The 18227-nt window shown below is 44.3% G+C and overlaps 1 protein-coding gene across 1 annotated transcript; it reads right to left on the bottom strand.

Annotated features, from left to right (window-relative positions):
- Positions 1-3023: 3023 nt before the first annotated feature.
- Positions 3024-17945, bottom strand: CLDN11 (claudin 11). Its single transcript, XM_010835236.1, has 3 exons — positions 17517-17945; positions 13366-13530; positions 3024-4308 (listed from the first exon to the last, which is right to left on the bottom strand). The coding sequence occupies exons 1-3, from the start codon at positions 17743-17745 to the stop codon at positions 4076-4078; spliced, it is 627 nt and encodes a 208-aa protein (XP_010833538.1). The 5' UTR covers positions 17746-17945; the 3' UTR covers positions 3024-4075.
- Between the last annotated feature and the right edge of the window lie 282 nt (positions 17946-18227).

Below are 18227 nucleotides of genomic sequence, written 5' to 3'. Positions count from 1 at the left end.
ACCCCCACATGATCCATGTGCCTCTTACACACAAAGTTGTAAAACAAAGTTGAATATAACTCAATATAACATTTTAATTAAAGAAAGTACCAGACTGTGACAACTAGGTGCTCTTTGCCATTTAGAAGGTCATTTTGTTGTAAAGCATAAGCAGTTCTTACCTTCTACAACCCTACAATCTTATGGTGTCCACGTTTTTCATTTCAACAATGGGGCATGGAGCAGTGACAAGTTCCTCCATCTCCACTCCCTCCTGCTGTCCCGGAGCCACAAAGCCTGAGCTGAGATTCTGCGTGAGGTAGAATAATATAGATTCCTCAAGAGCTGCTATTCAAGCCATAAGCAGCATGTGCCAAAGTTCCACCCACAATTCTGGTTCAGTCTCCTTTAGGCTGCACAGCTGGCTGTCACACACTCTTTTGTGGGGACATCTCAATGGCCGCACTGATGCTGCCTCTGCCCGAGGCCAGCCCTACAGTGGCCTCCCTGTCTTCCCAGCATGTGATGTCATGAGCATGAATGTCCTGCCAAACATTTAAGATGTTGCAGTTCACATTGTGTACATTGTATAGAGAAACACTGACATGCAGATTTGAAATTAAAAAAAAAAAAAGAGAGAGAGAGAACCACAGGACAAGATACAACCAAACTTTGTTCTATTGTTATCTCTAACCACCAGTTCAGCACAAATATGTAACTTGTATTGTTAAAGTACACGATCTTCTCTCTCTCTTTTTTTTTTTAAATTTCAAATCTACAGATGCTGTTGTAACTAGCATCTGTAGATGCAGAGATTTCTTGAAACATTCATTCTCTAATTTGGTTTCTATCAAATTCTTGGAAAGTGTGAGCAGAACTGGTTCATTTCAAACTAAAGACCCTCTGCATGTGGTCCCTTCAGAATGGACCGAGGAGTTGGAGGGAAGCTGGGTAAAACAGTCATCTTGTCTCTGAGGACCATCTAAAAGGGATGAGGGAGGGGATCAGCTGCACTACCGAAAGACATGAGAAAGGGGCTCTTGCCTTCACTCTATCAAAGTGTGGCATGGGGATCACCTCTTCAGAATCACTGGGGTGCACAAAAGAAGTGCAGGTTCTTGGGTACCAACCCACATCCACTGAGTTGGTGTCCAAAGTGAATCTGAAATTTACCTGACTTTCTATATTGACTGTTATCTTGGAGAACAAAGGCTTTAGAGTTAGACTTGAATCCTATTTTAGTTCTGTATAAGGGCAATCTGACCTTGACAAATAACCTAAACTCTCTACACCTCCTTTTCCTTATCTATACAACAGGGACTGTGAGAAGGATTAAGTGTACAAAGTTCTTGGAACAAACAGGTCTCAAGAGCAGGTCTTCCCTTTTCCCTATTACTCAGGCAGAGCACTTTGAGTCTGCCATTTCACCTGTGACTGGGGGGCCATTGTCTTCCCCTGTAGGTGCCAGGTTCTCATGGAGCTCTAATGAGGGCAGCTAAGATCAAGAGTCATCCCTTTAAACATCCCTTAGTTTTGTCACTAAGGCGGAACCTGTTATTCTATAGCTGTGCTCTCCAGTACAAGAGCCATCAGCCATATGTGGCCACTGAACACTTACAGTGTGGCCAGGACTAATGGAGAGATGCTGTAAGTGTAGAATCCACACTGGAGTGCAAAGACTTAACACAAAAGGAAGAGCATAAAAATGTAATTGATTACATATTGAAACGATAATGCTTTGAATGCACTGGAATAAAATAGAATATATTAAAAATTGATTTCACTTGTTTACATTTAGCTTTTTAATGTGGCTCCTAGGACATTTTAAATTATATATGTGGCTCAGGTTATATTTCTACTGGACAGTGCTGTTCAGGGGCAACAGTGACCCCTCCCCTCCTCCTTCACACTGATAATATAACCCAACACTGGAGTTATGACCTACAAAATGGGATTCCCTAATGAGGCAATGATCATCCAGGAGACATTGAGGGTGTCTCTTCTCCTGCTGCAGGGGAAAGTGGGGCTCCTGCAGCACAGCCCCTCATGTGAGAAAGCACGGAGCAGCCTTGGGAAGCAGGGAAAGCAGGGAAAGAGGTGTGTGAGTGAGCACAGCCATAAGAGGACACTTCTGATTCTATGAGGAGACAAGGGGTGTGAGACCTACAGTCTTCTGTGTCCACACCCCCTGAGGCCCTCTTGCTCCATTCATGTTCACAGTCATTACACTCTGGCAAGTTTTCATGAGGTAGAGAGGGTCCGGCAATATAATCACAAAACTTGCATTCTTACAAAGCTGTCATAACTGAGCAAATATTTTGGTCAACATGAAGATTATCTTTTCTCCACAAGTTAATTTGGAAATACTTTCCACTAGGTTATAATCTCCTAATGTACACACATCTCTACAAAAATGATTAGTCCAAGTGGATATTTCCAAAGAGGAAATGTTTGCCAACCATTATGCTATCAGCTAATGAAATTAGTATTTTTGGAAAAATACTACCAAAGTAGATTGTAATCTGTTTTTTTCTAACAGCAGACTCATAACTTGACAGACTTTCTGGAATAGAAAACAAACAAAAATCAATTTGCTATATCCAATTTTGTTCAAAATTTCTAAACATCTACATACATATGTTCAAACAAAATGCACTTAGATATTATTACCTGAAGATCCAATAAAAATGAGATTGCTTTATAGTTCCCCTTATACTGAGCCAATTCCTTTACTATGCCTAGAATAGATAAAGGAGTTTGTGTGATACTTGGCACTTGGTATCTGATGGTTGCCTATTTATATGACTTAAAGAAGCCATAATGTCCCTCCTTAAGAGACCTAGAAAGCATCTAAGTTCCCCTTATGACCACATGTAACCATCACGATACAGTGAATAAAATATCTTTTCAATTTTTCAGCATAGGGCAGAAAGACTTACTCTTGAATCCCTGACCAGATTCCCTGTAGATTACTAGTAGAGATCAACGAAAAAGTTTAAATTGATGGATGATACCTCTGGATACAACAGAATATTACAGGCCAGTTTTGCAGACAGTCTGTTATTTTATTGCACAGATTTCACTTAAAGAACAAAATGCACCATCAAGTTTGGAGAGTTTAGGGTCTTGGATACTGGTACACCATCAGTGTTTGCACCCGTAAAGCCAAATTCAACAGTACAATTTATGTTAAACAGTATCACTTCAAGACAGCTCACAGAATGAAAATAGAAAAGGGAGAAAGTTTTTAAAATGTTATATTGAAGCATATGAAAATGTAGGATTAAAAACTATATCCTACAAACCTGGAAATCAAGAATGTTTTGTGGCATGTCAGTTAGTTATACTCACTTGTACTGTTATTTACGGTAACATTAAAGTCTGTTTGGTTCATTTCCTTCATACTGATGCATTGAGAATTTCAGGAAAACCGTGGTTATAAAAATGAGCAACCTTAAAAAGTATGTACAGATAAATGTAAAATCACAAACTAAAAAATATCCCCACCCCTTGCCCTCACCTTACAAGAGGGAAACTTCCCCATGGAGGGCAAGGTCCACAATGCCCTTCCCTACCCCACCCCACATTCCCTATTCTATCTTTTTCTATTGGTTATAACTAAGTGACCTTGGAGCTGAGAGGAGAGAGGGAACAGAGAGGCATCTCTATGAGGCTCCCATTGTCATCTGTAACAGCTTGAAAGTGTCTTTTCTTTCTTTCCCCACACCCAACGCGGCAATGTTTGCAAGGTATTTGAAATTTAAAGAGAGAGGAAAATTTTTTTCATATATATGTGTGTGTATGTGTATATATACATATATATATGTATGACAAAAGAACGCCCAAGAAAAGAGCTAGTAGTGGGCAAAACCATGGGAAAAAATGTGCGGCATTATCTGAGCTAAACATTTCTTTTAAGGCAACAGAAGGAGAAGGAGATGTTAAGACTACAGAGTGCCAGACAGGATGCTCTTCTAGAACTTTGGCTTTGGAGCCTGGCAGAGGAGTGGGCTTCCCAGCCCCTCACAGTGGCAAGCGAACCTAGGGCCATGGGCCCGGCATCTACAGCACCTCCGTGGGCAGGCTGGCAGCTCTCTTATACATGGGCACTCTTGGCATGAGTAGGGGAACTGGAGCCTGAAGAGTAGTAGAAACGATTTTCCCCGAACGCCTGGGCATCTCCAGCGCAGCAGACGATGACACAGCCCCCCACGAGGCACAGCACGGCACCAATCCAGCCCGCGTACAGGGAGTAGCCAAAGCTCACGATGGTGGTCTCACGGTGGGCGCACACAGGGAACCAGATGGTGGCGACCATGGCACAGAGAGCTGGGGAGACAAGGAGAGGGCTGTGACTGAGGAGCCCCATCACACACCAACAAGACCAGGCTCCCCTTCAGTCCACACACGCACCCCTCTGGCTTCCAACCAACTCCAAAACTCAGTACACTCAGCTCTGCTCCCTTTAGGTCCCAGTCTGAACCTAACAGTTGACAACTATTGAATAAACAGATCAAAATCACGTGCCAAACTGCTAGGTCCTTATTTTTTCAACAGGTGGCAGAAACAAAAGAGGGCTGCTCAGGCTAAGTCGCTTCATTTGTGTTCAACTCTGTGAGACCCTGTGGACTGTAGCCTGCCAGGCTCCTGTCCATGGAGTCCTCCAGGTAAGAACACTGGAGTGGGTTGCCATGCCCTTCTCCAGAGGATCTTCCCCAGAAACAAAAAATAAAAGTCCAATGTAAAAACTTAGAAATAAATCATTTAAGCCCAAAAAATATGCATCTGTATTTATTTATATATCTTGGCTTTATATACTTACATTTCTATTCTTACACTTACTTAAATGTATTGTAATTATCTCTTTACAACTCTATTTCCCATGCCAAGTTCTGAGATCCTTGAAGGCAGGGCCCATGTCTTATGTTTATAAAGTCAGTGTTTAGCTCAGCACAGAGTACAGAGTGTGTGCTCAATGTATACCAGGTGAATGACTGGATGACCTGAGCCATTCAGAAATGAGAGACAAGATGGTGCCACTTCAATGTCCACTCTTGTTTTCTATTTGGTCAATTCACAGTACAAAGACCTGAAGAAGCTATACAAATTCTCTTGCTGTAGAGAATACTGCCAGACATCAGTGGAGTATCAGCTAGGAGTCTGAGTTTGTATTGTGCTGCTCACAGTCACAAAACCTCCACAAACACACACACATGAACAGTTCCCAGAGTAAAAGAAATTACCCATTCAAGGACTGTGACCCATCACGACAAATGTCATCATCATAAGAAATAGCCTCTGCATCAGTTAGCTTTTCCCCTCCTCCTAAGCAAAGTAACAAAACAGGACAGGCAGGAGCCTAAAAAGATTTTTTAGAAGGTTTTAAACCTCTACACGAGCACTCTCAAATAGGGTAGCTAACAAGCTACATGGGCTATTGAACATTTCTTATGAGGCTATGCTGAGTCACTTCAGTCGTGTCCAACTCTGTGCGACCCCATAAACAGCAGCCCACCAGGCTCCCCGTCCCTGGGATTCTCCAGGCAAGAACACTGGAGTGGGTTGCCATTTCCTTCTCCAGTGCATGAAAGTGAAAAGTGAAAGTGAAGTGCTCAGTCATGTCTGACTCCTAGCGACCCCATGGACAGCAACCTACCAGGCTCCTCCGTCCGTGGGATTTTCCAGGCAAGAGTACTGGAGTGGGGTGCCATTGCCTTCTCCGTCTTATGAAAACCAAATTCTGAGTTTTCATTAAATTTAAGTGAACACATAGCTAGCGGCTAATGTACTAAGCAACAAAGCTCTAGAAAGTAACTTTATTCTTACTTTGATATCATCTGATTTCTCACGACTACAAGTAGACAGAAATTTTAGGTAAAGCTTTGAGTTGGGGGACTTCCCTGGTGGTCCAGTGGTTAAGAATCCACCCCTCAAGGCAAAGAACTCAAGTTCCATCCCTGGTTGGGGAACTAAGATCTCACATGTTGCGGGGGAACTAAGGCCTGCCCGGCACAATTAGAGAGAAGCCCACCTGCCCGCTGCAACTAAGACCTGAGGCAGCCAAATAAATAAACATTTTTTAAAACAAATATTAAAATAAATTTTTTTAAAACTTTAAGTTGGGATGTCACATTAAAGTTAACAGACCAAAATAAAAATGTTTCTAATTGTTAGTCATAAACACTTTGATAAATTCAAGGCAGTCGTTGCACTGTTTGCTACCCAGGGAACTCTTGTCACTTCAGCTTAGCACACTTTTTCCAATTTCTGCTCATACTGAGTAATTTTCTAACTAACCTCTATGCCCACAGAGAAAAAATGTAATTTTTCTTTAATAGCACTCAAATCTTACAGCCTTGTGCATTAGATCGAAAGAAAAGATTTTTAAGTCTTACCCATTTGAAAGACCTCTTAGACTATTTCATTGCATTTGTGTAGTTGTACAATAAGGTTTTGTTGACAACACACTAAGTCCATCCCCACAAGGTGTGTATAGATATACATACATAGACGTGATTCATGTCCTAAAAATGCATAGATCCTAAGTGGAAGTCAGAGTAAAGAAGTGAATTTGGAGGCTCTGAATTGCTCCAACTGGCTTTCTAACAGCCTAAATTCACTCTATTAGTTGTGAACTACTCACATATTTAAGGAGTTTATATAGATTATCTAAGATGCTAAAATCTATCCATATGTTAATAACTTCACTTTACTTAAAGAGCAAAGCCCCATCATGTAATATTTTTATATGAGATTGAGAAGATGTATTTTCCTTCCGTGAATAGAGTATACTCAAATAGACCGGCTGATCTGATTGACCAAACCTTCCCTTTCCAGCACAGGGCTTTAAAGATCTATGATGCATTTTTTTCTCTTTCTCTGGCCACAGATTCCAAATCTGGCACTCTTGGAGAACTGCTTGGCTATTGTCATCGTTATAATCTAGAGTGTCTGAGCCAGAAGGAATTGCTCTAGATTCTCCACATCAAAAATATGATCCAGCTACACACACTTAAATACCAAAAGGGGGCATTTGTTCTGAGATGGGCAAAAACAGCAATCTAGCAAGGGCTTCCAAACACCCATGCTTGATTAGAGGGAAAAGCTGAACTCCATAGGGAAAAAAACAGATTTGATTCCCAGTTGATGTGGCTCAATCCAATTGATCTTTCCTATAAACAATTAACTGGATTCAAAACAGGTTATGGTTCAAGTAAAGTTTTGTATTTTCCAATTATTTACACACACCACACATACACACTCACACACACATACACACACGGGCATTCTTCACATTTCGTTTTAATCTCACTTAACTTCCAGGTTTGGTTTAGATTTTACAGAGTAAGATTTAAATATTGCCTCTAATTTCACTGAATTCTTCCTCTTTTACTAAGCAAAGTAATAAAACTAGGTTATTTTCATATAGGGAAATAATCAGGCTCAACATACCAAAAGTAACCATCAGTCTTGATTTTGAGTGTTAGATTTTGTTAGACTTTATTCCTATAGACTTCACTAGGAAAGGGAAAAATCAGAAAAATGTCTAAAGATTTAAATATGGACTTACAGGACTGGATGAGTGAGTGGGTGGATGGACAGACAAATGGATAGATGAGAGGTAGACCCATTTCTAGTCTATTCTCCACTTCATTCACACCAAAATTGACTTCTAAAATTATAAAACTTTAATGTAACTTTAACACACTCAAAGCTACAAACTCATGATTTACCTCATTAGAGATTTCCTTCTTTTACAATCCATGCAAAACAAGGCAAATGAGCACCAGCAGACCCTTTATTTCCTCACTGATAATTGAACTCTGGGTGGAATTCCTGTGGCTCTCAGAGACCAACCACATCAAAAACCGCTAGAAGATGACAGACCACCACACAACATGAAGGGAATGAGAGGTTCACTGGGAAGAGTGACCTGCAGTTGAACTCACAATGAAGAACGCTTAAAAACTAAAAAAGGGAGAGTTTACTCAATTTGAGCATGGCTTGAAGGGAAAGAAGAATATGTTTTAATCGTAAAGTTAAAAATGCAAGTCATATCATACTCAACTAAAAGATGTGAAATGTTAATAGAACTGGCAGTAATTTTTGGCTTTCTTAAAGACATAGAAGGCCTGCTAAGACTTATTCCTACTTGCAGACACATACACACACACACGTGCATGCGAACTTGTAATGATTCTCTCCATATTTGAGGAAAATACAATGTTTTTCTTAAAAACCCACAATTACCTATAAAGTAAAGAACATGGAAGGGAATTGTCATTTCTTTTTGTGTCATCAGAATTTAAGTCTCTAAAAATAAGACAGGAGAATTTTAACATTCACATTTTTCTGTTTCTCCCCTTCTACCTTCAGAAGATGTAATAGCTAACTGCATAAGAGGAAAAAAATTCTCCCACTTGACGGGGAGTAGAAAGGGAAAATCAGAGATATCATCATCTTAAAAATCAAAAGAAGGACAAGGGGAGAAAAAAACTTCACTTTGTAGATAGAGATTCATCTGGACTCAGTCCTCTCACAAGCAAAATTCCTTGCTCTTCATAAAAGAAAATAGTTTGTCTCTTTTGATAAATTTCAAATCATTTAATATAATCATTTTTTTAGTTGATAGAAAACAGCCTTATTAAAAGTTATCAATGATCTTGATGTAGCCAAACACAGAAAATATTTGGGAAAGCAGTTTTAGAGCAATGAAATGTTAAGTGTAGTTTTTCATCTCTTTGCTGCTAAGTCACTTCAGTCGTGTCCGACTCTGTGCGACACCATAGACGGCAGCCCACCAGGCTCCCCCGTCCCTGGGATTCTCCAGGCAAGAACACTGGAGTGGGTTGCCATGGAGTTAAATAAATGTGATGAAATTAAATAAAATTGGCACAGGTGTTTAGCTTTGGAGGTAACAACCTAGAAAGAGAAGGGCAGATAGACAGAGAAGCCTAGAAAGACAAAAGAGCAGCAGGTCCTGACATTTCTTCCTTCCTCCAATGAACACCTGTTTTCAGACTTTGTCACTTTCTATATTAAGCACTGAAAAGACTTTTAAAAGCATCTTTTCTAGATCAAACTAGTATTTTTCATTAAACTCACTTAAATTACCCTGAGTTTCATTAGTAATACCAGGGGGAAAAAATCTTACTTTATCTGATAACTGGGATTTGCTTCCAAAAAAAAAAGTGTGAAGACTGGGAGAAAAGTAGAAGTACAGAGACGAAGCAAGTTGACTGTGAGTTGATCATTATTGGGAATGAGTTTGGGTTCATGGAGTTCATGATACTAGTCTACTTTTGTGTATGTGTGAAATTTTTCACAATAAAAACTGTTTAAAAATCCCCCTCCAAGTAACATTTTAGGAGGCATTGAACACAGCCTTCTACAATTGATACTATTATATCATACGATCTAACTGGCTATTCACATCAGCTTGTCACAAAGAAGCCAGTTAACTCAAGGCGACAAGTAATGAGATTTCTAAGGAGCTGTTGGTTGAAGTCATGTGTACTTTGTTGTTTCTTTATAATTTGAAACCAGAAAAATTTGGGTTCTACTTTCTTCACTTGCCATTCTCTAAGTTTTGATTAAAGCAATCAGTGGTGGGACATCACAACAACTTTTACGAATATCTAATATTTACAACAATCATCAAGTCAATGGAATATTTGAGTACATTATTTTCCTAGCCTGTTTTCAACACTTTCCCCTTTATTTCTATTCCACAAATCACTCTTTTTTTTTTCCTGCACCCTTTAAAAAAAAAAAAGCTTCATGGTTATTAGTAAAAAAAAATTTTAATCACAAAGTTCCAAGTTAAAAACTTTTTTTCAATACAAATAGGATTCCTGGGGCCACATCTTTTAAAAGGAGTAGAGAAGACAAAGAATTCCACTTAGGAATTCCACTTTCCTTTCCTTCCATTCCCTACCCTGTCTCCCCAAGAAACACCAAAATCAAATACTTTCTAACTTATAGCAAGGTGCAGATTAGTCTGAATCAGAACTAAGCTTGAGCATTTTCAGTTGTATAGCTTCCTGTGACTTTTTATAATGGAATAAGCCAAAAACTCAAACCATTAATCCCCACATTCTGGTTTCCACAAAGCAATCAAAGGCAGTATTTCCATTAGACCAGGATGTGACCTGGTGTCATCTCTCCTTACCAGTTCCACGTGTGGACATAACCCTGCAGAAATTAGACGTGATGGAAGGAATACACAGTTGCCTTCTAGGCAGCTCCTTTCTAGGTTACCTCTCTATTTCCTCTAACCAACAACAGCTACAAAATAGCAACCATTTGTTGACCACTTAGCCAGACACGATGCTAAATAACTTGAATATCCCATTTCACTATTCTTACCAGCCTCAGAAGTAGGCAGTATTGTCCCCATTTTATATAAAGTCTCAGAGACTTTAAGTGACTTTAACTGCCCCCGTTCACAGAGCTAGAAAGCGGCAGGTCTGAGATTTAGTACAGTTGGTCTGACTCCACACGATAAGATGAAGCATCTCAAGGCATAGGTATCACCTGCTTCGGCAGGGCATCTTGAAAAGCCACAGATTAGAATGATATACATCCTGGATCTGAGGATCCTGATGCTCCTTGAACTACTCATCTGGCTTAAGAAGTCAGCAGCATCAGGCTCCCATTCCTTCCCTCAAAGCAGGAACCAAATCCTCACACCACTGAACTCAGACTCCTGAGAAGATAAGCTGTTGTATCAGAGACATAATTTTTTAAGCTTTCAGAAAAATAAAGGTTTCCAGAGTCAGGAAGGATGGATTTTAATTAGTGGTGCTTACAGTCTTCATCCCAAGATTAGCTTTGACTCTGTTCCTGTTCCCAGGTCCCCACACCACAGTGTGCTTGGTCAGGGACCACATCTCACCTGGACCACTGTCAGTGACCCCAAGGCCCCAGCAAGAGCCCAGTGCCGGCTTCTGCTAGAAGAGCACCAGAAGCCCTTCCCAGCCACACAAAGGGAGCCTTCACTGCCAGCCGGGGAAACAGGGCTCTCGGGCTCCCAGCAGAGAAGACAGGGGAGGCCAGCAGGTGTCACACTTGAGACAATGAGCTTTACATTTCCAGGGTGAGCGAGCTCGGTCCAGTCCAAACAACATCCAACCGAAAGGCAAGGGGTGACCCACTGAGAAGTAAATCCAGACAGGAGCAATCCAAGAGGATGCAGGCACCACTGGAGATGCAAGGAGCAGTGCCCTTGTTCCATCATAGCAGTGATGGGTCAGAAGGGGCAGCCTCCCTGCGGGGTGGGGTGTCCAACCACTCAATGCCCCCGCCATCGGCTCCCTCCAGGCTGCAAACAGGGACTGAGGAGCTCCCACCCCTACCTGCCCACCCACCTCACTCTCCTAAGATTCTGTCTATATCCACCAGCCCACTTGAAAAAGATAAACTGTATATAATTTGACTAGGAAGTTTCGGACAACAGGTTGCTATTTTTTTTAATAGCCATTATCTTCAACTAGGTAATTCAGTGGTTTTCAGGAGAGTTTTAAATACCAATTTGTCTGTATGACGTTGCTTTTATGTCTTTATTTCCTACAAGATTTGGGTTCAGGATATTTTGATGTATTCTCTTTTAATGTGACTCTCATACGGATGACCAGGGTTTCTAAAGATGAACACTCAACACAGTAGACCAATTCTTTGGCTTTGGCATCCTCTGAGTCAAAGAGAGAGCCTTCTGGGGCTTCTGTAACACTGTGAGGAAAGTTACAAACAACCGCAAACGTCTAGGATAAGAAGGGTTTCACCTGGATTCTGCAAAACAGCTTACTTGCAGAACTTTGGTCTACTTACTAGAAAGGGAGTTCAGATACAGAGATCCGACCACCGAAAAGCCTCGCAGGGAAGGACCCTGTGAGTTGGATGAAGCACGTGATGCTGACCCACCATGTGTTCCTCATGGCACCCCCGCAGAAGTTCTTTGTGGCTGGAACCACAAGGGTCCATGCCCAGATTCTTCTCCCGAAATTATAGAGATTTTCTGGTCTTTTTACTCCTATTCACACATACACAGGCAAGCCCTTCTGAATTCTCCATAGCTTCACAAGTCTCTAAACACCTTTACAATCAAGGGAAATGGCACCCCTATGTCTTATGTCCCCCTCCCCTCACTGGTGACACTGTGGGTGACCATCACTAAACGGCACTGACCCACACAGAACCCTGACTCCCTACCTTGCCCCCTCAGACACCCAGTCTGATACCAGTTTGGGGATGGAAATTTCCTGTCCCCAGGGAACTTAATTTATATCTAACTCATATCCAGACCAATGTCTCTTCACTGATATCTCAGTGCATTTTGCAACAAGTGCTACCACTCTTAAAATGCCTATCTTCTATTAAGATTTAGAATGGTGGATATAGCCTTCACAAAAACCAAGAGATGAAATCACTGATGAGAGCAGAGCTATAAGGACCCTCCCTAGGTTGGTAAACCAAGCCCCCAGTGTGCAGGTGTAATCAGGAACACTGAACGAGCACATGTCATGCCCTTGGTCTGGGCTGTCCCTCTCTCCAACCCATGACCTGACCATCTTCTCTCCAACTCTCAAAAGTCATTGCTGGGATCCTCTGTGCTGGGAAACTCCTCCAGTCTGAACTAGATACCTTGCTCTAGGTATGCACAGCCTGTGTACTTTTTATAGGTAAGTATGTCCCATGCTCTATCAAGATGTTCAAGAACACTCAAGGCAGAGGCTGCCTTCTGTTTGCCAATATGCCCAGTGCCTACCATGGTGCCTGGCCCTCAGCAGGTGCTCAATGAAATGCGTACAGAACGAAAGATGGAGTGATTTATCACCTAGTGATCTACTAGTGATCTACCTAGTGATCTACCCTTGACCTCTTACTTTTCTCTTGCCCTTCTTTTCCTCTAGTCTTTCTTTATACGTTAAGTTCTCAATCTTGGTTTCACTTAAGAGCCACCTGGGAAGTTTTCAAAAAAATATCTTTGCCTGGTCGGCTGTCCAGAAATTCTGAGTCAATGGACCTGCAGTGGGACCTGGGCACAGGTGTTTCTGAAAACAGACTCCATGGTGAAGTCTGAATGGAGGGCCAGCCTATACCTCTCTTCTGTCCTCTGGTCTCTCTCTTACATATTCCCTCAATATCCTTTTTTTTGTTTTTTTTTTTGTTTTTTTGTTTGTTTTTTCCTATTTTTATGTTCAGTGACTCCCACAGACATCATTTGTCCCTCTGCCTCAACCACCAGGAAACATAAAGGAATACACATGGTGAGGGGCTTTTCCCCAGTGGATTCATATGTCTTCCTGGCCACATCTCTTGAGCAGCAAGACCTGAGATTCTTCAGATCCGCTCAGAGTGGGCGTGCTCTACAGAAAGCTGTCTTACCCACAAGAATGAGCATGACACCAGCCAGCTGGGCCCGCCTGTACTTGGCCACGCCAGGCTCGTGGCCCATTCGGATGCACGGGAGAACTGTGAGCAGCAGGAGAATAGCCGGCAGACCCAGGACGGAGGCAGCGATCATCAGGGCTCGGCAGGCCTGCACGTAGCCTGGAAACAAGAGCACAGACAGTGGGGTTAGGCCACAGGTCCCCTTGGATCCTGCATCCTGCCTCACAGAATTCAGCACCATCTGCCTGCCTTCCCTTTGTCCCACTGCAGGACTTAAAATATGTTCAGAGGTATCCAAACGCAGTGACAGATGAAAGAGAGGCTGGGGGCAGGAGAGACTGAACAAGGATCCCTGGCTTTAGACCGCTCATCCAAGCTTCCAAGATGAAGGGGCCAAGAGTCCAATTATATCACCTTGTAAAAGATTCAGATTAAAATCTAAATCTTCCAACAAGTCTTCTGCTGTTGATGTGCTCTACCTGGGTTACCTTGGCCAAGTGCCTTGACACTTTCCTCATCTAGAGTGTAAAAATAATAATAGTACCTATGTCTTGCCAATGGAATCTAACTAAGATTCAATTTGTAAATTCATGCAGTGCTCGAACAGTGCCTAGCACAATCTAAGTACTCCAAAAGGGGTCAGCTATTATTACTGGAATTGCTAATATTATTGTGTCAAGGCAGTACTTTTATCCCCAGGTATACTAGGTGATTTTGTCCCTTAACCATGTTTTTTTAAATTCACATTGTGTATAGTGTGTGGCTCTAACTAGACTAAGCAAAGGCTCAGGGTCATTTTCTTGATTATCGCCTGAGAAGCTGCTATGCTCATGAATCCTGCCCCCCAAAATGGTCAAGCTCCCCCACAGTGCCCTGGACGTACTTCCACAATGGTACATTATCCATAAAGCAATATCTCCAACCCCCTAAGGATTCCTGGAGAACAGACACCTGGCTTGGCCTTCGTGGGTTAACACAGTGGTCACACCAGATGATGCAAACATACAGTTATGAACGATGGAGTTAACAAGTTGAATAGTAACAGTGAAGCAAAACGACCTGCACTTTATACTCTCCAATAAAATGCCAGGTAACTGCTTTATTAAGAAACAGATTAGAATGTGTTCAATGTTTATGTAAAATAAATATGAGAAGATTCTGGGAGAATATGACAGACTTAAATGTACCGTTTCTCACTAAAACACTCCTTCTTTCCAAAAAAGGAGAGGAATGGTATATATGTACTCTTCCTCTTTACTCAGTGGAAAGTAGAGCCAGTGGCCTGGGGGAGGAAGAGTTAATGGCAAAACCAGAAACAAGCCCCAACTTCTGCCTCATGTGCCAGGACCCTGACACCAAACCAGCCTACCTGTGCACCAAGACCCAACTGCAAGAGTGCCTCTTAGCAAGATGTAGCTTGCCAGAATTCAGAGTCCACACCCACTGACGTCACTGACATGAGTTTGAACAAACTCTGGGAGATGGTGAAGGACAGGGAAGCCTGGCCTGCTGTAGTCCATGGGGTCGCAAAGAGTTGGACACAACTGAGCGACTGAACAACAAGAGTCCACAAGGGCACTCTCTCAACCTTGCTCACCTCAGTTTCTTCTGAATTAAGGATAATCAATCAAGTATCTGCTGACTTGAAGACCCCCAGAAAGCAGCTACAGGTCGTCTGAGGCAAGACCTCTGACCACAGGACCGTGCCCCTGTGGCTGAGAACCAGGGCTGGCAAAAAAGAGAGTCAGTCAGCCACCCAGGTTCCAAAGTTTATGACTCAGGCGATCCACAAGCTAGATGCCAAGGCCACATTTAGAATCTAAAGAAGGAGACTGAGATCAGTCCCTGTCTCCACCTAGAGTGTGAGAGAGGGGACCCAGTAAGAAAGAGTCCCTCCCTGAAACGTACCCCATCTGTGGGATGGTCTGTGTTCTCTGTAAACAAACCACTTGTCACCAAATGCTCAGCAAACTTAATTTCAGGAAAAGGAAGCAGAGGGTAATTATTTGCTTCACTCAGATTCTAACAAATACCATGCCCAGCTTTTAATAAAAAAATTAATAAAATCACCATTTATGAAGCCTTTACTACATCTAAGAAGGCTTTTGCATCTCTCATCTCATTTAATCCCCAAAACAATTCTGAAAGATGGAATGAAGAAGACAGCTGGTTTCATAGAGGTTAGTAACTTGTCCCCAGTCACCCAGGTTGTGAGGGCTGGATCCCAGAGTCTGACCCAGATCTACCAACAGCAGCTTTAACTGAAGGCATAGCCACATCTGGGTCCCTGACCTCTGTCATTCTGAAAGTCCAAAATGGAGGGCAGAGCAGGGGAAGATGCAGAAAGGGCAGGATGCTATCTATATCTCTGAGGAATTTAAAATTTGGTAGGAGAACCTGATGCCGGGAAAAGATTAAGCCCAGGAGAAGGGAGTGACAGAGGATGAGATGGTTGGATGGCATCATCAACTCAACAGACGTGAGTCTGAGCAAACTCTGGGAGATGGTGAAGGACAGGGAAGCCAGGCATGCTGCAGTCCATGGGGTCGCAAAGAGTCAGACACAGCTTAGCGACTGAACAACAAAGTAGAACCTGACTCACAAACAATGAGCAAAAAAAGCCCTAAATGTGCACTAACGGGAATAAGAGTCAAATATCACGGCAACAAGGAGGAAGGGATAGATTCCGACTACAGAGACCTGGAAACAGGAAGCACTGAGGTGAGGCTCGAAGAAGGGCAGAGCCTGGAGGTGGGGCAGGGGGGCGGGGCTTCCCTGGTGGCCCAGACTGTAAAGTACCTGCCGGCAATGCAGGAGACTCTGGAGACCCGCGTTCCACCCGGTTGTATTCCCTTGAGAAAATAATGGCTACCCACGCCAGTATTCTTGCCCGGAGAATCACATAAACAGAGGAGCCTGGGAGGCTACGGTCCATGGGGTCGCGAAAAGTCGGACACGACTGAGCGACTTTCAGACACACACACACACACACACACACACACACACAGCCTCTAGGAGGGAGGGAGCGAAAGGCTCGTCCAGGGAAGGCAAAAGCCAAAGGATCTCAGGCTGGCGGCCTGAGGCCCCAGTTACTCCGCTCGTTAAAGAAGCCAGGAAAGGCCTTTAGAGGCGCACCATCCTCAAAGGCTAGGGGCACAGAAGGCAGTGGTGCTTTCGCCAGGGCAGGGATAAGCCAAGATTCCAGGCAGAAAACCCATAGGGGCGCCCGAGACCTTGTAAATCACCCAACTGGCTCGAGGTTTAAATCTGAATTGAAACTTGCCCAGAATTTTCACCGGGGCAGCAAGTAAGGATGGGACTCGAGTGGCGTCGGGGAAGGTGGAGACTAGGCAATCTTCCCTCCCCTCCCCACTGTGAGACGCTCCGGGAGAGGAGGGGTCGGCCCGCGGCGGTGCGCCTTTTCCTAGGATGGGTCGGCCCTCCAGCGCACCCGCTCTTCTCTGTCCGACCCCAGGGTGCAGAGACGCGAAGGGGAGTCGCGGCAGGCCCGACTGATATTACTATTACTAATTCGAGGGGCAGAGGGTGGGGGAAAAGAGATAGGCCGCGGGGACAGCGGGAACCCTCCGGGCGCAGCTAGGAGGACCTTAACTTGGCCAGGACACCTCGGCCGTCCCACAAGGACTGGGAAACTCAGCCTGGGCCTGTTTCGATCACAGGAATGCTTTTGTTTCTCTCTTTCCTCCTCGCCCCTGTGGGTAGATTCTTACTGGGAAAGCAGGGCGCCTGGGGGAGGTGGGGAGGGGTGGGCGGTGTTGAAGTACTGATCTATCACGGACGGTGGGAGCAGGCAGCGGGTGAGGCGGCGGTAATTAACATGCACTGAGTTCCAACTATGTATCTATATCTCAGTTCATTACCTTCTTAGGGTGATTCGCCAGTGGTCACCACTATCATCCCAAATTTCAGATAAGAAAACTGAGACCGAGAGAAGTTAATCTCAGGGCTGCCTAATTCCTCCTCAACAAAGTGAGACTGAAGATGTCAAAAGGTTCCCCCCAATCTTCAAGCGCCCAAATATTTCTGTGAGCGTCTCCCAATGCCCCCTCCCGCGTCTGCCCAGAGGGAAAGGGTTTATTCAGGAGAAGCCACTTGAGGGGCATGGGGAAGGCTTCTTATCTTACCCGGCAGGATGAGGATGTCCACCAGGGGCTTGCAGTGGTAAAGCCCCGGGGCCATAACGCAGTCGGCCCACAGCCCCTTGGAGCCCAGCTCGTCCAGCTTGCGGCAGGTGGGGATGGTGTAGCCGCATGTCACCACCCAGTCATTGGTAGACGTGGTGACGATGATGCCGATCCATCCCACAAAGCTCGTGACGAAGCCCACTACCCGCAAGCATGTGGCCACCATCATGGCCAGCCTGGAGTCCCGGCGCCTCGCCCCTCACTAGTTGTGCCCGCGCCTGGGCTGGACGGCGCCTGCCCCTCTCCCGCGCTCTCGAGCCGCTGGCCGGCGACAGCGCGATGCAGGACGCTGGAGGTGGCGGGAGGCCAGGAGACGCTACAAGCCCAGCTGCGCGACGGGCACAAGGCGAGGACAGCAGAGCGGCTGGGCAGCGCGCCCCCGCCCCCCTCTTTAAACCCCGCAGACCAGGCCGGCGAGCTCCAATCCGCGACGGCTCCCGTCCGCTGGCCAATTGCAGGGCGGGGTCCGGAGTGGGATGTGGAGGGAAGCAGGAGGGCGGAGGGGGGGGTGGGCGGGGGGCGGCCCGCGGGCGGGCTTCGCACGGTTAGTGTTGGAAATAACAAAGTTTGGTAATAAAATAATTCGAACCACGTCCCAGTGATGGAGAGCGACAAGAGGGCCCGCGTAGAGCGCGAGTTCTATTTTGCTGA

Source organism: Bison bison, unplaced genomic scaffold (assembly GCF_000754665.1).
Source record: "Bison bison bison isolate TAMUID 2011002044 unplaced genomic scaffold, Bison_UMD1.0 scf7180017864040, whole genome shotgun sequence".
Classification (NCBI taxonomy): domain Eukaryota; kingdom Metazoa; phylum Chordata; class Mammalia; order Artiodactyla; family Bovidae; genus Bison; species Bison bison.
The sequence above is the reverse complement of the archived record's forward strand: the minus strand, read 5'-3'. Positions and strand labels throughout refer to the sequence as shown.

Coding starts and splice junctions, on each gene's coding strand:
- CLDN11 (XM_010835236.1), bottom strand. CDS start 17,745: ATGATGGTGGCCACATGCTTGCGGGTAGTGGGCTTCGTCACGAGCTTT. Junction 13,531..17,516: donor GGACATCCTCATCCTGCCGG/GTAAGATAAGAA, acceptor TCTTGTTTCCAG/GCTACGTGCAGGCCTGCCGA. Junction 4,309..13,365: donor TGTCATGCTCATTCTTGTGG/GTAAGACAGCTT, acceptor TTGTCTCCCCAG/CTCTCTGTGCCATGGTCGCC.